Here is a 25,050-nt window from a genome sequence, read left to right on the forward strand (position 1 = left end):
ATTGGCCGCCCCGCTCCCACCTCCCAGCTGCTCCTCCCTCCCACTTGGCCTCTTATGGAGGGCGCCGCGCGGCAGTGAGTGTCACCTGACCTCTGGTCACTCCCCACGTCGCACGGCTCCTCCTGTTTGCCCGTGACTGCCTACTGCCGCTGACTAGGGTTCGCCGCTGGTGTGCCCCTGGTACCTGTTTCTGTTCAATGTATTGTAGCTCTGTTTATTTTCTCCCCCTCTGGCTGTTATTTCATTATTCGTTTTACTGCCCCTCTGTTTTTGCCGATTCTGTTCCCTCGCCCTCTGTGCCCGCTCCCCGCCGCTGCTCCCCGCGGCCCCGTCCCCTTTTCTCTTCTGTACCCCTGCGCCCTCGCCCATTGGCCGCTCCGCTCCCGCCTCCCAGCTGCTCCTCCCTCCCACTTCGCCTCTCATGGAGGGTGCCGCGCAGCAGCGCAGCGGACGCACGCAGCGGACGCGCCGAAGGCGCTCCTAAGGCAAGCCCGTCTGCGCCTGGACCACGCCTAGCACCAGAACCCCTGACCCCCGCCCCCCCTCAACACCAGACTGCACTACGACTCCAGCACCCTCCACGCACTCAACACCGGACGATACCACCCCTGCTACCGGGCCACCCCGAAGCACACCCAAGGACCCTTCACCTGCCGTAACTGCAGATACACCAGCATCCAGCCCTACAAACCACCAGACAGCGAACCCAACCACCTCCGCTGCATCCTCCTCAACACCCGCTCCGCTCGCAAGCACGCCATCAAACTCTGGGACCTCCTAGACTCCACCGCTCCCGACGTCGCCTTCCTGACGGAGACCTGGCTGAACGCCACCTCAGCACCAGACATCGCCATAGCCATCCCGGAGGGCTACAAGATCTCCCGCAGAAACCGCACCAACGGAGTGGGAGGGGGAATCGCCATCATCGACAAGGACACCCTCAGAGTCTCAACCAACACCGACGACACCCTCATCACCGCCGAACACATGCACTTCCAGATCCACACCGACCCCAACACCACCCTCAGAGGAACTCTCGTCTACAGACCACCCAGTCCACGACCACAATTCTGCGACACCATCGCCGACCTCATCAGCGCCCACGCACTCGCCTCCGCAGACTACATCCTCCTCGGGGACCTGAACTTCCACCTCGAAAACAACAACGACACCAACTCCGCCGCCCTGATTGACAACCTCGCCAACCTCGGACTCAAACAGCTCGTCACAACACCCACCCATGCCGCTGGTCACACACTGAATCCCATCTTCTCCACAAGCCCCCACGTCTCTTTCAACCACACCACCGAACCCCACTGGACCGACCACAGATGCGTCCACTTCACCTTCAGGAAATCCACCACACACCACCGCATCCAACAGCTATCAAGCCGCCGCTGGGGCAAGGTCACCAAGGACCAACTGACTACCACCCTCGCCCTGAGACCACCCGCCAACCCCACCGACCCAGACACCGCCGCGACCAACCTCAAACAATGGATCAACGACTGCGTCAACACCCTCGCCCCCCTCAAAACCTCCACTACCAACCACACCAACAGGAAAGCGGCCTGGTTCACCGAAGACCCCCGGACCTCCAAGCGCACCTGTCGGAAGCTGGAGAAAAAATGGCACCACGATCGAACACCAGACAGCCACGAGGCCCACAAAAGCGCCACCCGCAGACACCACCAACTCATCAGAACCGCCAAGAGGACCGCCTTCAAGGACCGGTTAGACAAAAACGCACACAACACCAAAGAACTCTTCAGCATCGTGAAACAACTCTCCAACCCCAGGTCCAACACCAACGACATCCCACCATCACAAGACCTGTGCGACTCCCTGGCCACTTTCTTCCATCGCAAGATCGCCGACATCCACGACAGCTTCAACTCCGACACCCCAACACCCACCACCGAGCCCACCACCCCTGCGATCACCACCAGCACACGGCACCTGACCGCCTGGACTCACGTCAGCGACGAAGACACCATCAAAACCATGAACTCCATCCACTCCGGATCCCCATCCGACCCCTGCCCTCACCACGTCTTCAATAAAGCCAGCACAACCATCGCACCCCATCTCCGAAAAACCATCAACTGCTCCTTCGAGACAGCAACCTTCCCGACAAGATGGAAGCACGCCGAGATCAATGCCCTTCGAAAGAAACCCAAGGCGGACCCCAAGGACCTCAAGAACTTCCGGCTCATCTCCCTGCTCCCGTACCCGGCAAAAGTGGCAGAGAAAATTGTCAACAAACAGCTGACCCACTACCTCGAAGACAATAACGTCCTGGACCCATCCCAATCTGGATTCCACAGCAACCACAGCACCGAGACCGCCCTCATCGCCGCCACTGACGACATCAGGATCCTGATGGACAAAGGAGAAACAGCCGCCCTCATCCTCCTGGACCTATCAGCTGCCTTCGACACGGTCTGCCACCGCACCCTAGCAGCGCGCCTCCATGACGCCGGAATTCAAGAGAAGGCCCTGGCCTGGACCACATCCTCCTATCCGGCAGAACCCAGAGCATCCGCCTCCCTCCATTCCGCTCAAGAACCACCGAGATCATCTGCGGCGTCCCACAGGGTTCCTCCCTCAGCCCGACGCAGTTCAATATCTACATGGCTCCACTCGCCCACGTCGCAAGACAACACAGCCTCAACATCATCTCCTACGCCGACGACACCCAGCTGATCATATCCCTCACCGAAGACCCCAACACCGCCAAAGCCAACCTCCACAGAGGAATGAAAGCCGTCGCCGACTGGATGAAGGACAGCAGACTGAAGCTGAATTCAGACAAGACGGAAGTTCTCATCCTCGGACCCACTCCATCAGCCTGGGACGACTCCTGGTGGCCCACATCGTTAGGCACACCCCCGGAACCCACCGACCATGCACGCAACCTGGGGGTCATCCTCGACTCCTCCCTCTCCATGACAAAGCAAGTCAACACCGTCTCCGCATCCTGCTTCTGCACCCTCCGAATGCTCCGCAGGATTTTCAAGTGGATCCCTCCCGACACAAGAAAAACCGTCACCCAGGCCCTCATCACCAACAGACTCGACTACGGAAACGCCCTCTACTCGGGAACAACAGCCAAGCTCCGGAAACACCTACAACGAATCCAGAACGCCTCGACACAACTGATTCTCGACGTCCCCCGACGCAGCCACATCTCCCCCCACCTGAGAGGCCTGCACTGGCTCCCAGTCGACACAAGGATCACCTACAAGCTCTTCGTCCACGCACACAAGGCGCTACACAACACCGGACCGACATACCTCAACAACCGACTCAGCTTCCACACCCCCACCCGCAACCTCCGCTCTGCCACCCTCGCCCTCGCCACAGTTCCTCGCATCCAGAAAACCACCGCGGGAGGCAGATCCTTCTCCTACCTCGCCGCCAAGACCTGGAACGATCTCCCTGCCAACCTACGACAGACCCAGGACCCTGGACCCTGGAGGTCAGGAGACTTCTCAAGACCTGGCTCTTCGATCAGTAGCAGCGCCCCGTCCCCCCACCCCCCCGCCTTGAGACCCTCACGGGTATGTAGCGCGCTTTACAAATGCATTGATTGATTGATTGATTGATTGATTGATTGATTGATATCTAGTCTATGAATATGACATAGTGAATACACCCACACTTTAAATGCTAATTGAGTACAATTTTTCTAATGTCTTGTGATTTTCTGGAAAGCCACTGCCAATAATAAGTCAAATATTTTAAGTGAATGAAACATCTGCCCAATCATCCGATAAACTCCCCAAAAATATATATACATATATATAATATATTATATATGGAGACAGGTACATTTGAATTAAAGATGGAGTTTACTTGTTTTCAAATTTGTATCCAAAAAGTATGACTGAAAGGACACGTGAAAAGTAAATTTTTTAGGTCAGTATGTTGAGTTGAACATGTCTAACAAGTGTTTGTAATATTTGAATTGATTTTATGTAAGAATATTGGATTAAGGAGTGAGCTATTATATATGTAGAATAATGTCTGTGTTGTGTTTGCTGCTTCGGGTGATTCCCTCATTTTGATCCAAATCTGTTCTATGTGAAAATGGGCCATGTAGCATCTAAGTCATGACCCATGATAGTTCAGTATCTGTTTTAGGTCTATTAATTGAGATACACCGCAGATGCGATGTATGGTGGAAGCGCTGGGATTTGACTTTAATGGAGTACCAAGAGCATGTTGCATGACCAATATAGGACTAGGATTGGATTTTAATGTGGTGTATGCTGTAAGAATACTATTTTGTAAAAGTTGGAATTTATATTGCAATGAAGATGGAAGCCCAAAAAGAGTTTCAGCTTGTGAAAAAGAGATAAGGGATTCCTGACTGAATATTTGGTTCACACATATTAGTCCTTTTATTCTTCCATGATTTCCAATATAAAGGTTGATTAGCTGATTGAATACATTTATAATGCCAAATGGTAGAATGAAGAAAGGTAGAAAGATCTCTAGGAGTATATGATTTTACAGTGCCTAGTAACCTACAGGGGTTTTTGAAAATAGGTGTGGAAAACTTTTGAGGTTTACATCTAAAAGTTAAGTATTCTTTAAAGGAGAAAGGTGATAAGAAGTTGCCCTCCAAATGAACCCATATTGGACAATAATCCAAAGAGAAAGTGATCCAATGTATGAATTGTCTCAATAGAAAACGCCTTTGATAGTTTGAGAAATCTGGGAAATTTACTCCGCCTTCAATCTTGGGACGTTGCAGCTTCAATAAAGACATACGTGGGCATTTTTTTACCCAAAGAAAAGGTAGGACAGTATGGAATACATTTTTGCGTAAAACTTAAGAGGAATATGTAATGGAATATTAGAAATGATATAGAGAATAATGGGTACGAGGATCATTATAATTGTGTCAAGATGTCCCCACCACTTGAGATATAAGGGATGCCAACGATCAGTTAATAAGGTTTATTTAATAATACAATTATTCGTCTTTACAGAAATTGATTTTTGAAGAGACGGGGTGAACTGAAGCCCAAGATATTTAATTTGCTGTGGTTTCTAATTGAGACTAGTAGATAGAAAATCATGTTTAAAGGTGAATTTGTTTAGAGGTAAAATTTTACATTTGTCATTATGTCATTTATAGCCAGATACTAAGGCCTGGAATTTTACCTCAGCTGAAAACGCAGGGATCGAGACTGAGGTGATGACATAAATAGTAAAATGTCATTGCCATACATGGCCAGTTTAATTTGCTTAGTATTACATGAAAAACCATGTAGATCTGCGTTTTGTCTGAGCCACGTTAAAAATATTTCTAGGGCTAGATTAAAAATAAAGTGGGAACGAGGGCAACCCTGCCAGACTCCCCAATTTAATGTAAAATAAGGAGAAATCAATCCATTTACATAGATGGCTGCTAAAGGGGAGGTATAAGAAGAGAAATGAGGGTAGTTATATTGGGGCCAAAGTCGAAACAATTGAGGACATGAAACAAAAATGTCCAATTTACACAATCAAAAGCCTTCTCAGCATCTAAAGCAAAGGCTGCTAAGGATTCATTGTTATATGTGGAATTTGAGAGAATATCAAAGAGCAATTGGGTGTTATCTGAAATGACAAAACCCGATTGCTCTTTTCCTTAAAGATTAGGAAGAAAGGGCTACAATCGTAAGGCCAATGCTTTTGAATTTTTTTTTATAATATAGTCTTATAGCCTGCCGTAGCGGGCTATACCGGCTATTAAAGGCGCGCTCAAGCGTTAAAGGCCCTAGCCGAAGGCGAGGAACTTTAACAAGGGAGTGGAACTTTAATAGCCGTTATAGCCCACCTATGAAGGGCTATAAGGCTATTGGAACATTCTGCCACTAGAGGGCAGAATGTTCTAACAAATTAAACAAAGGCTTTAGGGAGCGAGAGGGGATTGAAGTCCCCTCAAGCTCCCTGAAGCCTTTGTTCACAGGAGCGGGACTTTAATAGTCAGTATAGCCCAGCTATGAAGGGCTATAAGGCTATTAGAACATTCTGTCACTAGAGGGCACAATGTTCTAACAAATTAAACAAAGGCTTTAGGGAGCACGAGGGGATTGAAATCCCCTCAGACTCCCTGAAGTCTTTGTTCACAGCCACAGCTGTGAACAAAGAAACATTGGAATGTTGGAGCTCCGGGCTTATACCAGCCATTATAAGCCCGGAGCTACTCCATTGTTTTCAATGGAGCTTCCAACATCCCAATGTTCTAATAAAGAGAGATATCGGGCTATCATTTTAACAGTATTGCATTTCTTTCCCTTCCTTTGGGATAAGGCACATAAGTGCATCTAGGAAGGAGCCTGAAGATGTTGAAGAGCGGCCAAAGGATTGACTAAGAACTAGTAGCTTAGTGAGAAGGAATTTGGCAAAGTGTGTATAAAATTCGGCTGTGAAACCATCCGGTCTCCCATCTTTATTCTTTTTAAGTGTGAGTAGTGCATTATGTAGATACGTTTGCATCATTTCTGATTCTAGGCTTGAAAAAATCTACCTGTGTGGAAAGAGGTTTCTAAATATAGGACAAAGAGTGTATAGTTTTAGAATCAGAGGGAGAATACTCTGGTGTGTATAGAGTTTTATAAAATTGGTGAAATTGGTTTAGAATTTCTAAGTCTTTGTGATGAGAAATATTGTGTTCATCTGTACTTGATTCAATTTGTAATTTCTATTGTTTAACTTTGAGATAAGTCACCAAGAGTTTCCAGATTTATTTTGGCCACTGTAAAATTTGGCACTAGATTTAAGAAGGTAAGAAGATGCGGCATCAGTCGATAATTTATTAGAGTGTAATTTGGCTTGAATAAGTTGTTGTAAAGAATGTTGTACTCCTGAGGTGTAATATACATGTTCTAAATGTAAATGCTATCTAGCATTTGCTTGGATTGATTTTGTAAGTATCTCCGTTTTTTGGATACAAAATTAATTATGAAATCCTGAGCTGAAGCTTTAAATGCATCCCAAATGGTAAGAAAGGTTAAATTTGTGGTATTATTAAGCTACAATTAATTATTGAGTCTCCACCGCCTCAGAGTTGTGAGTTCGGATATCTAATAGTATGGAGACCGGGGTATGATCAGATATACCGATAGAACTTATATCTGAATCGTGCAAAGTCTGGGTCAAATTATGAGAAAGGAAAATGTAATCAATCACTGATTGTGTGTGGTGCACCAGAGAAAAGTAGGAATATTCACGCAATGTGGGATTGCACAACCTACAGGCATCCGTTAGATTGCGTTTTTAATAGCTTGAAGGAATGCTTTCTGTGGTTTATTGGGAGCATATTGTGCTGTGTATTGTCTGTCAATAAAAGGTGATTGCAATCTCCTGCAAATACACAATTGTCATCCGGATGCTGAAAGAATTTTTGAGTAATATTAGCCCAGAATTGTTTCAATCAATAGTTTAAGCAATAATCAACCATCATCAACATCAGTTTGTGTGAGAGAAATTGGATGTGAAGGTTTTTATAACATAGAATTACAACACCATTTTATTTTTACTGGTTCCTGGGGAAAAAAAGACTTCCCCTACCCATCCCCTTTTTAATTTCAAAGATTCAGTCTCTGTAAGGTGAGATTTGGGTAAAAATGCAATATGTCTACCAAGCTTCGACAAATGTTTCAATACTCTTTGGCATTTAATGAGGGATTTTTAACCTCTGACATTCCAGGTGGTATGTTTTAAAACCATTGAATAAGAACAATGATGAAAACAAAGTCGGGAGACATACCTAGATAAACTGTGATGAGGGTGGGGGGAGACCACATGGAAAGACAGTACATCCAATCCGCAGTGTTAACAGGTCGCACAAAGGGTTATAGGATATGGATCAGGAGACAACCATTAGGACACATGGGTTAACTTCACCTGCTGGAAAAGAACACGAGAATAAGTTGCGGTGTGAATTAAAATACAGGTAATTATTTGTGCTCATGAAGAAACATTTGAAATTATGATCAACTACAATAAAATTATTAGATCATAAAACATTGTTAATATCGTAAACAAAACTTGTGAACATAAAGATGTTGTTTAAGATTTAGTAGATATGGATGTGTCCATAGTCTCAGTTTGGCACGAGTCAAGAAAAACTTTCAATTTACTAGGATCCTCATATGTTATTGTCTTCTTCTTGTAGGTGACTTTAAAAAGACAATGGTGGGATAGCCCAAAACAAGCACCAAAAGATCGAAGTGCCAGTCTCATGTTTAAGAACTCCTTTCGTCAATCTGCAGTACTCTTTGCACAATCCTGAGTAAAATAAAGATCACAACCTGACCATGAAATGCATTTAATTTGTTTGGCAGCAGAGATGACCTGGATCAGCTCAGTATATTCCAGGAAATAAAGAATTACTTCCCTAGGTTTTTGTTAAGGTAGATGCTGCTGTAGACCACTGTGTGCAAGTTGGATATTGATTAACAGCTGATCCGGTAGCTCAAGAAGCTTAGAGAGAACGTTTTTAAAGAAAGCGATAGGGTTTGTTCCTTTCATTCCCTCTTGGAGAACGTAGATTCATAGATTATTCCTCCTGCTTCAGTTTTCGAGATCCTCAATATGCTTTTGTAAGGTAAGGACCTGTGATTAAAGAGAATTCACTATGAGGGAGGATTCATTATGCGTTGAAATTTGATGTTCTGCTGGAGACATCCTCTCCTCCATGTTAGACCATCGATCACCAAGAGATTGTAATTTAGCATTCATCTCTTCCATATAGGGATGTAAGGCCCTGATCTCTTCCAGCAGAAGTCAAGTGAGGTAATGGTAGAAGGTTTTGTAGGAGATGTTGGATCTTTTTTGAGTTTATGGTTGAAGATTTATTTGAAGAAGGTTGTGAAGAAGTTGAAGAAGAAGAGGCGGACGACGCAGAAGAATTGCCTCTATGTGGAGGAGAATAGGGGTCCTCTATTATGGACCACAGTAGAATATTTAAGGTATCTGACAGGCGTATTTTTCAAAGGTTGTCTGATTTTTGTTAGTTTGCTGATGAACAAGGGTAACTAATTGAAAGTGTTTAAGGACCAACATGCTATAAATATTGAATATACATTAATTAAAAAATCTTTATTTCGCCACTATGCCATAAAATAACATAAAACAGATCAAATCTCAAATATTTATATAAATGATAAAATCGAGCTTAGAAAATGCTGCCTAATCATAAATAATCAAATTGCATACACGGACACAGCCATGCTTGAACTGGTTCAATCATAGTTAAAGGGCAATATATAGTAGATAATCTTAGCTCTGTAAAGCTTGAATTAAAACAATAAAATAACATAACTACATGACATAACTTCCTTGAAATTTAATACAAAAGATATATTATGATTTTTTGTTATTCGTGTGGTAATATAGAGCGGTGGGCCCCAATTCCCAAGATGTCTTGGTAATCATGTGCCTTGCTCCCAGTCGCCACATTCCCAGCAAATAGCAAGTAAGTGAATAAACAAGAGGTTTACTTGTGTCAGACTTAAAAATCCTGAGAACCACTTGATAATTTTTAATTCCCAAGTTCTTACATATCAGGATTAACCTTCATCTTCTAGTTGGCTTATAGATTGGACAAAAAAACAAAGCATGCTCAGTGGTCTCGGTGTGGTGACTGCAAGCCAGACACCTTCTGTTGTTGGCACTCGGTGCACCTGACCACTTAGCATGAACTTGAGAAGTGGCAAAGATCCATATTGGAAATGCAGGCAAAGATGTTTGGCTAGTGGTGGCTCAATCTCGTCAAGGTAATCCTCCTTCTCATAGGAGGCCTTGGCCAAAAGAAAGTTGTTAGTTAAGATGCTATGGCTACCTGTGAGTTTAAGAGGGAATCCCTATGTAGCCAATAAGTGTTTTTATATCAGCTTTAGAGACAGACCCTGCCACCTCTTGTGCTGCTGACCAGGCAGTCGAATTTCCTGTCAAAAATCCTAACACATACTTTAACCATGGAATACTACTAGAACCAGGGAGGGAAATTACCTCCTCAAGCCCTTGCTTCTAAGATTCTAATTCTGGGGTTTCCCAAATCCTTCTTGAGTAAAGCAAGGGACGTAATACTATACTGGCACTAATCGATCTTAGCCCACAATTCAGCCTAAGGGCTATCGGGTGCTTAAAGGGACTCCGACCAACTGTCGCATGAACCAGTTTTCTACTGCAGCAACCAATGGTGTACCCAAGTGCCCCCACAGCTCCGCACCCAATGTAGCAATACCTGAGGCCTCTAGCTTGTATATTGGCCAAGTCGGCTGGGATGGACGAAACTGGGAACCCATGAGTGTCTTATTAATTTCACCTGTGCTTTGTTCCATCTTTAACCTACGGTGCACAATATGTATTTGCCATCCCATTTGTTCCATAAGAGTTAGTCCTAGATATGTAATGTACGCACACGCTCAAGGGAAACCCCAGATAAAGTGGGATTAACCCTTCTAGAGAAACCTGGATTCAAAACCATATACTTGGTCTTGCTCACGTTAATTTAAATTAAGATCCCTATGTTTGCATAAGCATTCAAAGCACTCCAGCAGATTTTGCAGCCCCATTGGGGATTTAGAAAGGAGGAGAATATCATCTGCAAACATGAGGGCCGGAGCCTTCATGTTTGCTAATTTGGGTGCGTCGTATTCACATGATCCCAGGAAATGTACAAGGCCATTTATATATAAAGTGAAGAGCATAGGGCCAAGTACACACCCCTGTCTAACTCCTTTGGTAACTAAGAATGTGCCTGTCAGTTCTCCTGCATTACCAGACATAACCTTAGCGTAATTTTTATTATGTAGTCTAACCAACATATCTATTGGGTAACTAGGTACCCCCATCTCAGTAAGCACCTGCCAGAATCGCTCTGGGTACCAGGTCAACAGCCAAATGCTAATCACCAAAAACTACGTAAAGTCGACCTTTGCTCAAAACTACTGTCTTCCAGTAAGTCATCTGTAGTCTAAATATCTGGTCTATAGTGCTAGTTGCCTCTCTAAATCTTGCCTGTAACGAAGTCAATATTTCATTGGCTGTAATCCAGTCTTGGAGTCGAGTCAATATAGTTCTACAAATTATCTATCAGACTAATGGGTTTCTAATTTAATGGAGATTCACATAACGTTTTTTAAACAGGGATAATTTCTGCCCTAGCCCATGTTGGGGGAATTAGATATGGCTGTGAATATTAGTGAGAAGTATGTCCTCTGGTGTAATCACCAGAATATTCTTCTCACCAAGTCCAGGTGGACACTCCAAAGGTGGAATGCTGGTTCCCAAGTACACTTCCCCCACAGCCTCATTGCTTTTCCCAAAACCTCTCAATCCCGAGTGATATCAGTCAATAACTGTGAGTCACCATGCTGAGTGTATAGGCTAGAGAAGTGCTTAACCTACTCATTAGCTGATATATTGTTATCAATTGTACTGGAGCCTGTTCTATTGCCAGAGGAAACCAAGGACCAAAAGGTGTGATGATCCTTTAATCCAGTAGCACTAAAGAGGCCCTCCCAAATTCCACATTCCCGGTCCTTATTGGCTTCCAATATCACCCTATTGTAAGTTTGTCTAGCAGCCTGTATTAAGGATCGGTCTGGTTTCTTAATAGCCAAGAATAATTTGGTTTTGGCTTCTCTACAGAGCTTGTTATACCAGGTTATTGGACCCTTCCGCTGCACTGTCATCCCAACTTCAGTATAGAAGAGGTCCCTCAGATTTTGGAACAATTTATTATGGGCCTCCGTAATCTGGCCTATTATCTCACCATCAACTCTTTGGCCTATAATACAAAGCCACATCTTCCATACCAACAACATCCACATTATAGATCTTACTAATAATCTCCTGTGAGTGCTTCACCCTACTCCATTTTACCCTTCGTCTATTGTTAGTAAGCATAAATCTCCCATCAATCGGATCAGCTTCAGTGCCAGTTGGTCCCCCCCGCCCCCAGGTGAAGGCTCACACTAAGTATTAGGGCTTTGTGATCACCATTACATGGAAGCACACACATATCAACCAACTCATGCCATCATTTTACATCTAAAAAAACGTAATCAATTAAACTAGTATGATTGGGCCTGTTGTATGTATACAAGCCTGTTTTATCAGAACGGGATCTGCCATTGCAGGCACGTAATCCTTGGTTTAGTGTCAGAGCATTGATCTGAACAGCTAGAGGTGTCCATTTCTTGACAGGGGCGAGCTCAATTTCAGGTATTGCCCATGCTGCATCCTCCTCAAGGCTCCGTGCCTGATTGTTTCAACACAAAGGTTCGAACTGGCAGTTAAAATCCCCTCCCACAATTTTCTTTACCGTTGATGGAAGCGAGGCTGTATACGCTTACAGACCTCACATGCAGGAGGAGAAAAAGTAAGATTATGAAGTTGTCACTCCTGGAAAATGAAGAAACCAAGATATATTGAAGAAGGAACTTGTGCATTCGTATTGAGTTGTCTACATGTTCGCATGCATCAAACACAGAGAGGTTTACTCTGAATCTCATATTCAAGAAGAGAAGAAAGCATTTCCTGACTGCAGAATAATGGAGATGCAATATACAAAATGTATAGTCTTCATGCTATACATTCTCATAAGCCTTTGGCCATCAGGGCGTAGATATAGCAGATGAAATGAAGGAAATTAAGCATTTGAGCAAAGAAAGATTAGTCTTTTGGAAAAATCATCAATGAGGGGAAGAAGCCACACTTGCCTGTAGTAGATGACCAAAATAAACGAGCTGGAGCCTTTGTACTCACATCTTCAGAATGTGGGCTGGAAATGTTATGGTGAAGGAGGTGTTTCCCTTTATGAGCGCTGAACAACTCCAGTGCCTGTGACGCAGCTCAAATTCGAGAAAAATGGTGGGCATTCTCTAAGAAGAGAGCGGCGCTTCGCCGTTATTGCCAAAGGTGTGCTCCCTCGATAATAAGTTGCTGCCTATTGAAGCAGCATTACCTCATGCTGCCAAGGCAACTTTACGGAGTCGAGCCAATGAGTGATACCGCCTTTTAACTCCTTCTTAGTGAGCCGGCCCGCAGAGCTACACCGCGCCACCGCCATCTTCCTTGGGCGGTAAGCTACGTCCCCTCTTATTTACTGTCAAGAACAAGGAGTGAGTGCCTCCGTGGGGCAGAGGACAGCTATGACTTTCCTACAAGCTTGTTCATATTTATATCATAGGGTTGTTTTTTTCTTATGTTTTAATTTCTTTTCCCTTATCTTTTTTAATATAGTTAAACTGCTTTCATCTGCATGTTGGATTACTACTTTTAATCATTAATTTGAGTAGCAACCTATTATTTTAGCACCCTTATAAACCACAACTTTTTAAAGTAGTTACAGATACTGATACAGTGTATCCCTAGTCACAAGAGCAGCAGAGCACTTCCTGTGTAAAAATAATATACAATAGTTTACCCAGTGGCGGTGCCTCCACGAAGGCGGAGGAGCGTCATCCCACTGCTCTCAGCAGTGCATAAAAGGAAAATTATATGATAACAACACGCTGTTATTATCATTTTATTTTTCCCTGCTGAGGCAGTTTTGCGGGGTGGGGCTAGGCTGCTTATCCCACAGGGGGAAGAGTGGTGAGCACTTAAGTGCGCATGACGGTTTGGCCTACCGTCTCAAGCCAGCCAAACCATCATGCACACTTTGCATGTTCTTGACCCAGGCTGTATTACAGCATGGGTGAAGTACATGCGCAGGCTCATAGTTCCTGTCTCAGCACCGAACCACAGCGCTGAGACCAATCACAACACTGCTATTAACAGCGTCCTGGTTGGGTAGGGGAAACCTGTGTGCTTTCTGCTTCCGTTCCAGGCTCGTCGGAACGGAAGTGGAGGATAGAAGGGGCCGGCTGCAGAAGTAAGTGCTTTTTACTTTACCACCCGCCCCCCTTTCCCTCGACCCATCACTCCCCTTCCCCACCCCCGATCCATGCCAGCCACAATTGAGCGTACCGTAAACTAGGGTAAGTGTATATCAGAAGACAAAAGAAAGTGGAATGGAGCTCTTCACATGTAATAATAGTATACAGCAACAAGATTAGCAGCAAATCGGGGAACATTGTTCTTTGATCATCAGGATTCATTTTAAAAAGTGGATTCTTTGATCCTTTCGGAAGACTACCAAATTTGGACTGATTCTGTATTCTTTATCGAGATGATTCCAGTTTCTGGGAGCTTGAGATAAGGAGGTTGTGTTGAGAGGTCTTTTACATTTTTTGGCCTATCTAAGAGGAAGATAGATTTGCTTCTGGTTTCTTTTTCTACTCCTGTGTTCCGAACTTTATTTTTCAGGTAGGGAAGAACGAGGTGATGGGTTTTCTGGGTGATGCTGAGGAGTGCCAGTGGCAGTCTCTCAGAAAAGCTGTGAATTTTTCTGATTTACTAGCAACTTTGACAAGGTGCTCCATCTAATGCATATCCAGAGAAATGGTATCTTATTTATATTGTAGCCTAGTTATGATATGGTCAAAAAACTTTGCATGAACCTTTGATTTACATCTGGCAAACCATTTTCTGTGTTCTGTTTCAGAACTGGGCAGGGATGCGTTGCCCATACAAGGCCCTTCGAATGATCTTGGCATTGGTGTGCAGTAAGTACATGCATGTCTACCACTCTATTCAGGTGCATGGGTTAGGGTGGTGTGTCGAGGGAACCTACCATTGCAGGCGTGTTGTGTACTTGCATGCCCCCTTGACACAAATGTAGAGGGCTGGCCAATTTTTTCTGCAGTACTCACTGTGCAACTGTGCACAATCCACTGACTCAACATTTACATATTTGTCCTGTCTGTGCTTTCAAATTTGTGGTGCCGTCCCCTATGGAGGCCTGTCTCATGTCAGCGTCATCTCTTTGCCTACATTAACAAGCCTCCATTTTCTCTGCTCTCGTTCTCTTAGTGAGCTCAGAGGTTGGCCGTGCTGTGTGGCTTCGCTTCTCGCCCCCGCTGCCCGCTTCGGGTCCCCAGCCCAGCTTCATGGCCCACCTGGCAGGGGCTGTGGTGGGCATCAGTATGGGGCTCACCATCCTCCGGAGTTATGAAGAGAACCTCCAGGACCAGTGCGGGTGGTGGGTCATCATGCTGTGCTATGCCACCTTCCTGGCCTTCGCCATCTTCTGGAATGTCTTTGCCTATGAGCTGCTGGGGGTCCAGGTCCCACTTCCACCGTAGCTGGACTGACTGCCTCATGCATCCTCGCAAGTGCCAAACATGAATAGCCAACTAAGAAACAGATGCCAACCTCAAAGCCTAACACACAGACAGGAAATGGGGAAAAACTTTATTTTGTACAAATTATAATTACAAATCTACTGCTGAACTAGAGAATTTTATTATCTGCTCGCTTGAGATGCGGGAATCAAGGAACACATTTTTAGTGAATTAAACAAACTGAAACACAATGGGATCGAAACCAAAATGGCCGTTGGCCCATTCTGTGCCTCACAATGGAGCGAAAAGGTTCAAGAAGCGGTCTATGTGGATACAGGTCACATGGCACTGGACGGGATGTAAGATTAGACCTATGTTAAAGAATGTTCTCTATCTCCTGCTTGTTGATTTCTCTTGTATGTTGACTTGTTTTGCATACCTAACCTGGTTCTTACTTTCCTCTTTACCGCCCTCTCTCTGTTGTGTTTCTTTGCTCGCCATTCTCCTTGGCTTCTCCCTGGAGACGGAAACTTTGACTTTATCGCAGGGCATGGAGGGATTCTGGGCGACAAGACCTGTATGTCAACAGGGAGCAGACTGATAGTCTTAGAGACTGAGGCCTTCAGTATGTCCCGTAATTGGGGTGGTACCGACACCACTAGGAATTAACCAGGCTGTACATCCGCAGGACCTGGGTCTGGCTGTGTGGGAGGGGGTGGTTGAGATGACAATTTTCAGGGTCTGAAGGCCTAGAGCTTCAGATGGGGGAGAAAGTGAGTGCTGGAGACTTGGAGCCTTTTGTACGTTCTCAAGACGGGGGCAGACACTGACAGTGCCGGCCCTGAGCCCTCTGTATGTCCCTTGGGTAGAGATACTGCCTGACCGGGCCCCACTTTAGCTTTTTGGTTGTCCTTACCAGAAAGGGAAGTTAGGCGCTCTGTATATCCGAGGCCTGACCAAGGGATCCGTGCAGCAGACAGAGGTGCGCCCTGAGGCCCTACACTCTCAGGACAGGAGCGGAATTCACAGTGCTGGGGACCTTCGGCTCGGAGTATGTCCTCAGGATAGAGACAGGGAATGACAGTACTGGACCTGAAGCCTCCCTCTGTGTATCCAGGACACGACCTCAGGGGAGGGAAGTCAGTGCTGAGGACTGAAGCACACCCTCTAAATATCCCCAGTACATGGGAGCTTTCCTGACAGCCTGGGGACTGAAGCCTTTGGATATCTGACAGTCCTGAGGCCTCTGGCATATCCTCAGGAGAGGGTCTTACAACTGTGAAGACTGGAGCCCTTGTGGAGATCCAGCAATGGTTGGTGGAGGGACAGGCAGTGTGAGGGAATTGGGCCCTCTGTATATCCACAGTGCCGGAAAGTTTAATGTCTATTGACAAGGTGGTGACCGAAGCTTTTGTCCTTCCGAGTAATAAAGTCCAATTGATTGTCACTAATGCCTCAATGTGTTGTTTGCCACCTGATGATCTGCTGCTGCCTCAGCTAGGAGTCCCACAAAAACAATGGGGAAACCCTGTGTCCCTCAGAACCTGGGTATCAAACAACAAAGCTACAATGGTTCTGTCGGGTATGAGAATAATTACTTCACAGCATTATGTAATGTTTCAATTGTACCATATAATTTAATAGTACCTAACAGGAACACATGCACAAACCACTTCATGTATACTGAATTCAATCAGAATATTTATTTTAACTAGATTTGTTAGATTTTTCAGGCTGTCAACAATAAAACAGTGACATGTGAAATAAGTGCTCAGTGACTGTGATAAAGTGAATGCAATATATACAAGTGCAGGTAAAATATTTATTTATTTATTTATTTGTACTCTTGTATAGCGCTGGAAGTCAACCCCCGAAAGGGTATCTCCGCGCTTACGCTTTACCAAGGAGCCAGGATCTTATACTAACAGAGAAATGAAGGGGGGAGAAACCTGACAGGCGACAAATAAAAACGTTTTCAGGGACTTCTTGAAGGATTGAAAATTGATAATATTTTTGAGAGCAGGGGGCAGTGAGTTCCAAAGGATGGGGCCTTTGTAGGACAGGGCTCGCCCTCCCTGCCTAGCTTATTTTATCCTAGGGACCTGGAGTTGTTGCTGACTGCTGGAGCGCAGGGTACGACTGGGTTTGTAGGGTTTGAATATTTCTTTTAAATATTTAGGTCCATTGCCAAACAAACATCTGTGAATAGTGCAGCAGATTTTTAATTCTACACGCTGTCTAATTGGCAACCAGTGGAGTTTTGTCAAGGGGGGGAGTGATGCAGACCTTGGCTGGGCGTTGAGAACTAGTCTTGCAGCAGTGTTCTGGACCACCTGTAGTCTCTGTAGTTGTTCCTCATTTGCCGAGACCAGCAGGCCATTACAGTAGTCCAGTCTACTTATAACCAAGGCCTGGACGAGAGTCTTCCTATAAGAATCTGATAGAAATGGGAAGACTCGTCGTAGCAGTCCAATGACCTGGAAGCAGGAACCTGCTACTTGATTTGTGTGCTCTTTAAACAGAAGTGATTTGTCTAAGCGCACACCGAGATTTTTGACAATCTGTTTGGGGCTTGGGGTTGGTCCTAAATCCGGGGGCCACCAATCCGGGGACCACAAAAGTGTGGCCTCCCCAAACAGCATTACCTCAGTCTTGCCTACATTACACTGGAGGCGATTAGTGGCCATCCAGTAAGATATTGCCCTCATTCCGTCCGCAAAAGATTTTTGTATTGCGGGCATCAGGGTTTTAAAGGGGAACAAAAGCTGAGTGTGTTCAGCGTACGACACAGGGGTGAACCCATGAGATCTTACAATATCCACCAAGGGGGCCACATACACGTTGAAGAGTGTGGGGCTTAGGCATGAGCCCTGTGGCACTCCCTTGGTGAGCTCCCTTGAGATAGAATGGTGGGAGCCCAATCTTACCTCTTGTTGGCGATCTGAAAGAAAGCTTTCCAGCCAAGAAAGAGCCACACCTTCTATTCCCCTCTCCCTCAGACGATCGAGAAGTATCTCATGAGACACAGTGTCGAAGGCAGCGGATAAGTCTAACAGCACTAGAATCATTGAGTTTCCTCCATCCAGTGACATCTTGATGTTATCAGTCACTGAGAGGAGGGCAGATTCTGTGCTGTGATTGGGCCTAAATCCAGATTGAGAGAAGTCTAGGCCCTCCGCTGCCTCGATGTATTTGGACAAGTGAGTGTTTACCTGTCTCTCGGTCATCTTGCTGAGAAGGGGTAGGAGGGAGATGGGTCGGAGGTTGGAAAGGTCGGTCCATGGAATTGCTGCGTTCTTTCGGATTGGGTTCACCACTGCTTTTTTCCATTCTGTGGGCACAGATCCTTCCCTAAGAGAATGGTTGATCAGTATTTGAATATGGGGCCTAAGCAGATTTTGCAGGGAGGCAGTTATTTTAGCTGATAAAAAATCATCTGGGGATCCAGATTTTATATGGCTCATAAGGGAGGTGAGATCTGAGTCATTGACTGCTGGGAATATCGTAAGTGTGGTTTTACTCCGTGTGGGCAGGATGGAAGGGGAGAGAGAGTTATTACTATTTTGATTGGAGACCAATAAAATTTTGTCGTAAATCAAATTGATTTTATTTTCAAAGAACAAGGAGATTTCATCGCATAATTGTTGGGAAAAGTCATCAGGGCTTTTGCATGCGGTAGGTTTTACAAACTCCTGAAGAATTTTAAATAATTCCTTGGATCGATTTCCCGCTTCTGCGAGTTGTTGAGAGAGGCTATTCCTCCGAGCAAGTTTGATGTTTTTGTAATATTTAGTCTGGGCCTCATGATGTGCTTTCTTGTTTTCTTCGGTTCATGTTTTTCTCCACTTCTTTTCCAACCTCCTACATTTTTGTTTTTCTGTTCTAAGCTCCTCAGTATACCATGTTTCCTGTTTGGTGGCAGGGTATTGTTTGTGTAATTTTAGAGGTGCTATTTTGTCAATTGCTTCTTTGAGGGAATTGTTGAATTTGGTTAAAACGGTCTCTATACTATCTGTCTCTGTGGGAATGGGCTGCTGCCATTCCTTTTGCAATTCCTCTACGGTGACTTTATACCACTGTCAACGCCAGACAGGTGGTAGGGAGTTTTTATTGGAGGGCTTATCCGCCTTAGATATTGAGAAATCCACGATGAAGTGGTCGGACCAAATTATTTGAACCGGGGAAAGACATTGTACTTTGGGGAAATTAATGAATACCAGGTCGAGAAGGTGACCACCTATATGGGTGGGCTCGTGGTTTTGCAGAGTCAGACCGAGGGAAGATAATTCAGAAACCAGGGAGATTGTTTCAGGGAGTGCGGGATTATCAACGTGGACATTAAAATCGCCAAGAAGGAGGAAATCTTCTTTTGCTTTAAAATATGGGGCCAAGAGTTCCAATAATGCAAGGGAGAAGCCTGTAGAGGGCCCCGGAGGACAATAGACTAAGGCTCCTTTCCAGAATCTGTTTGTGGCATATTGTATTTTAAAAATTATTATCTCAAAGAGGGGGCTGTGCTTTTGTTCTAGTGTTGTGATCTTCAGATGTCCTTTATGCATGATGGCTAAGCCACCACCTGTTTTCTCTGGGCGGTCAAAATGAACAAACTTGTAGCCAAGAGGAACCCCCACAGCAATAGCAGGGACCGTATGAGGTTTCAACCAAGTTTCCGTTATGAAGCAAAGGTCGGGTTGAGTAGTATGTATTAGGTCCCATACCTCTAGTTGATGTCTAGGTAGGGAGCGAACATTTAGGAGAAGGCACTTTGTCCCCTTTGTCCCTTTAGGTGGAGTTTGTTCCCTTTTATCTAACATCTCAGTGCTGGGTTTTGTAGGAGAGGCTTGGTATTTGCAATATATGCAAGAGAAAGGGCCCTCAGGGCACGGCCAGGAATCTCTGGAGCATTCTGTGAGAGGGGTTGGTCTGAGGTGTAACAGAGTTTGCGCCGAATACCTGATGTGAGGGGCCCTTCCAGAAGTGATAGGCATGGGCGTCGGGCCCATGGCCCCTGGTCCCGTCCTGTCGCGCGCAGACGGGCGCAGACGGGTGCAGACGGGCGCAGACGGGCGCAGACGGGTGCAGACGAGCGCAGACAGGTGCAGACGGGCGCAGACGGGCAGGACTCTGGCACGACTCCGGCGCAGATCCGGTACGTCCGCAGTACGCGTCCGCTGCGCGGAGTCATAGTTGTTCTTTTTAAAGCGCTGCTAGAGCGCGTCACCCGCCTGGCCCACACCCAATATGGCCGCCAAAAACCGGGAACCCAGCCCTCGGCGTCTATACTCGGCCGAGGGCGGTCCGGAGGCAGGGGAGGGGGGAAGGAACACAAAGCGCTTAGGAGCGCTAAGGAAGTCTCTAAGGCTTATTAATCAAGCGATGTAAATCACACGAAGTTAAAATACAGGGAGAATGCTAAAATGCACAAAGTAAAAGAAGGAGACCTCATCCGACAAATCTATCAAACCCTTACAACACGTGCGCAACACAATCTCCATAAGACACGTGAGCGTTGGCAAGCCGATCTCCCTGACCTTACAGATGATGATTGGGCGGAGGCACTGGCGAGCCCCCGCTATACTGCAGTTTCCACTAGACATTGCCTGATCCAATATAAATACCTACACAGGGTCTACTACACTAGAACGCGATTGTGGAAAATGGGGGTGATTCAGTCCCCGATATGTTTACGTTGTGGCGCGACCGAAGGCACGTTCTTACATACAGTATGGTTCTGCGTAGTGATACAATCCTATTGGCGCAAGGTCCTTGGGTGTTTGGGGAGCGTTCTGGCCTGGGAGCTCCCGTTCGAGCCAAGACTCACACTACTACATAGCACCGAGGACATTGGGGGGAACAGATATAAACAACACTTACTGTTTCTGGGGCTCGTGTTGGCGAAGCGGGATATAGCGCAGAGCTGGAAGGAGACCTCCCCACCCCGCCTAGGCAAGTGGAAGAAAGCCATGGACCAATGTATGATGGCGGAGATTGCGGTCTTTGTGGCACGCGGCTGCCCCCAGAAACACGGGAAGATATGGGGGAAATGGGCCATATACAGGGGTGTGGACCTGCCACAACTTACTCCAGACGATTCAGGGGATCCCATAGAACGCCTGTTGAGACAGGAGAGATAAACACAAGGTGTGGGGTGACTGTGTACAAACATTTTAGGATAATAGTAACGATGTCATCCCGGAAACAGATGGGACTACGTGTTGACACGGGGTGGGAGGGGTGGGTGTGGGAGTCTGATGTTTGCAGACTTGGGGCTGGGGGTGGTAAATCGGCACACTGTGTACCCTGGGGGATGTACTTGCACCATAATCTCTGGATAACTGTGCTGGTTGTTCGTTTAATAAAATCAATAAAATATGTTGTTAAAAAAAAGAAGGAGACCTCCCGGCTTCCGCCTCAGGAGGGGAAAGGTTGCTTCTGTTGGTAATATGTACAGGTATTCACAATGGATAATACAATTTGATCATAGAAGGGGTCAGTACAAGTCTAATCAATGTCTCCAATAGCGGGCAAAAATACACTATGTTCAAAGCCAGGAGACTCGATAATACTGAGCCAGCAAGTTACGCCGATGTTTCGACCCTGAAGACAGCTTATTTCATAGGTGTCATGGCGGGTCTTCCTCAAGGCTATGGAATGGATGTGGACAGCCAGAGTCTGAGGTCTAACTTTCTCAGATGAACTCTTCTTCTTGAGTCTGATGTGAATCAGGGACCAGAATAATCCTTGTGCGATTTATGATGGAAGACTGGGAACTCAATTATTCTTTTCTTTGATTGTTTCAAAGGCGTGCTAATTCTAATTGCACGTCCCCTATGGAGGCCTGTCTCATGTCAGCGTCATCTCTTTGCCTACATTAACAAGCCTCCATTTTCTCTGCTCTCGTTCCCTTAGTGAGCTCAGATGTTGGCCGTGCTGTGTGGCTTTGCTTCTCGCCCCCGCTGCCCGCTTCGGGTCTCCAGCCCAGCTTCATGGCCCACCTGGCAGGGGCTGTGGTGGGCATCAGTATGGGGCTCACCATCCTCCGGAGTTATGAAGAGAACCTCCAGGACCAGTGCAGGTCATCATGCTGTGCTATGCCACCTTCCTGGCCTTCGCCATCTTCTGGAATGTCTTTGCCTATGACCTGCTGGGGGTCCAGGTCCCACTTCCACCATAGCTGGACTGACTGCCTCATGCATCCTCGCAAGTGCCAAACATGAATAACCAACTAAGAAACAGATGCCAACCTCAAAGCCTAACACACAGTCAGGAAATGGGGAAAAACTTTATTTTGTACAAATTATAATTACAAATCTACTGCTGAACTAGAGAATTTTATTATCTGCTCGCTTGAGATGCGGGAATCAAGGAACACATTTTCAGTGAATTAAACAAACTGAAACACAATGGGATCGAAACCAAAATGGCCGTTGGCCCATTCTGTGCCTCACAATGGAGCGAAAAGGTTCCGTGGAGGACGTGCAATTAGAATTAGCACGCCTTTGAAACAATCAAAGAAAAGAATAATTGAGTTCCCAGTCTTCCATCATAAATTGCACAAGGATTATTCTGGTCCCTGATTCACATCAGACTCAAGAAGAAGAGTTCATTTGAGAGAGTTAGACCTCAGACTCTGGCTGTCCACATCCATTCCATAGCCTTGAGGAAGACCCGCCATGACACCTATGAAATAAGCTGTCTTCAGGGTCGAAACATCGGCGTAACTTGCTGGCTCAGTATTATCGAGTCTCCTGGCTTTGAACATGGTGTATTTTTGCCTGCTATTGGAGACATTGATTAGACTTGTACTGACCCCTTCTATGATCAAATTGTATTATCTATTATGAATACCTGTACATATTTTACCTGCACTTGTATATATTGCATTCACTTTATCACAGTCACTGAACACTTATTTCACATATCACTGTTTTATTGTTGACAGCCTGAAAAATCTAAAAATCTAGTTAAAATAAATATTCTGATTGAATTCAGTATACATGAAGTGGTTTTTGCATGTGTTCCTGTTAGGTACTATTAAATTATATGGTACTATTGAAAAATTACATAATGCTGTGAAGTAAATAATCTCATACCCGACAGAACCATTGTAGCTTTGTTGCCTCAGCTAGGAGGGCTGATCCACTTCTAGGCTGTAACTGGTGGTGTGATCCAGTATTGACATGTACTGAGGCACTGCTCATAGTGTGTAGATGAACCATCCTTCAGGGGGGCACAGTCCTCCTGGGGACAGTCAAATGGATCATTCAGTGCAAGCCACCGTATTCATGCTTCGCCTTTTTATAGCCAACAGCGACTTATAGAGACTGACATGTAATTTCCCTTTTAGCATGGTAAGTATGGACTCAGACGCCGCAGGTAAAGTGCTGATGAATTAAAAGCCAAGACTGACCGAAGGTGTCACACCTACAAGGTATCTACATTCTCAGTACTTAATGTGGAGTATAATATGTGCAGAGGCCAAAGGTCCTTTCAGGAGCCCACCGCTGGTGCTGCCAAAGGGCCGGTTTGCTAATTACCAAAGTAGCCTATTGTTCATTCCACGTCATATCTCTTTAGTCCGCCACGCTACACTTCCAGTATCTTCTCTATTTCAGGGTCTTCCTCGTGCCTAATTTCTCCCTTCGTCTCCATTTCTTTTCTTTATCTTCCTCTTTTTCTTTCTCCCTCTTTTATGATGATCAAAAGTAAGTGCCGGCTCCCATTCCCAAAGATGACCACCACCAGCACCACAAATTAAGCACTGGTCAGCCTTAGCTCTAAGACGTCACCAAAGTGTCCTCCTAGTCCCTCCACCTACTTAGTTCAAGACGGTACTTAACTAAAATATTGATTTTTAAGAGTTGAAGAATGGAGAGAATTCATCACAATACAGTTGTCTTGCACTACAAAGTGCACCATCTTACAGAAAGCTAAAAATGACAGATATCACAATGCAGCACCGGAAGTCAAACAAATGGGGCTAACTTGCAGCGAGGTGCTATTTAGTCTCATAGTGTGTATTGTGAGGTGGTGCCGCTTTTCTCTAGTTCACTTTGCAGATGTCAGCGCTTTTTTGGTAGATGAACATATAATTCTTCCTGGCCATTGATTTGCGCATGTCACCTCTTATAACTGGCATAGGTCACGTTCCATTGGGCGTGATCTAGATATACAGGAGTTGTTTATCACAACAGAATATGCAAGGGCTCCTGGGAGATCTGCTAGAAATGTCAGCTGAATCTAAGAAAACTTATTTCCCTATGCTGAGTCAGGCCTTATGCTCATGTGGCAAGTGAATGCCCCTATCCGGCTGACTTACAAAAAAGCAAGCGGAATGGTCCTGGTATGCAAGAAGTGGTCAGTTATTTCACTACTCAGAGAACAGATCTGCGATTATGATGATGCTGTCTTGACACTTTCCCACAGCTCCTAGTCCCTCCACCTACACAGATGGGAGTCTTCTTGGCGCACACAATACTTTACTATAGCAAAGGACTTCTAAAATGGAGGCTGTGCATCAACAAGCCAGAGAAGAAGGAATAGCATTATTGGACCACAGGCTGCTGATGTCATCACTGATCCGGAAAATACAGAATCACGTGGGTGGGTCAAATGGTTGCCAGAAAGAGAAAGATAGGAAACATGGAAGCCATCAGTGATCTCCTGAGTGCATCTTACTGTCAATCTGGAAACCTTTTGATCTCACAGCCACACTCCACCCCCACCCCCATAAGGTTCAATACCCACATTTACAGGGATAGAAAAGTGATGACTAGCTGGAGGGAATGCGTGAAATAATCACAACTGCTGGTAATTACCCTGTGCAGCATACCCTTGTATTTTTTGCTCACTGTGCTATTTTGTACAAGCA

The 25,050-nt window shown here is 45.5% G+C and overlaps 1 protein-coding gene across 2 annotated transcripts in view; it reads left to right on the forward strand.

Moving 5' to 3' along the window:
• RHBDL1 (rhomboid like 1) overlaps nucleotides 1-16,625 on the forward strand; it is a 428,939-nt gene extending 412,314 nt beyond the window's left edge. For both annotated transcript variants that reach the window (XM_085628151.1, XM_085628152.1), the window contains exons 7-8: nucleotides 14,561-14,621; nucleotides 14,929-16,625. In XM_085628151.1, the coding sequence (XP_085484277.1) occupies nucleotides 14,561-14,621; nucleotides 14,929-15,200 (333 nt within the window). In that variant the 3' untranslated portion in view covers nucleotides 15,201-16,625. The remainder of the gene's footprint in view (nucleotides 1-14,560; nucleotides 14,622-14,928) is intronic.
• The last annotated feature ends 8,425 nt before the right edge of the window (nucleotides 16,626-25,050 follow it).

Source organism: Triturus cristatus, chromosome 10, assembly GCF_964204655.1.
Source record: "Triturus cristatus chromosome 10, aTriCri1.1, whole genome shotgun sequence".
Taxonomy (NCBI): domain Eukaryota; kingdom Metazoa; phylum Chordata; class Amphibia; order Caudata; family Salamandridae; genus Triturus; species Triturus cristatus.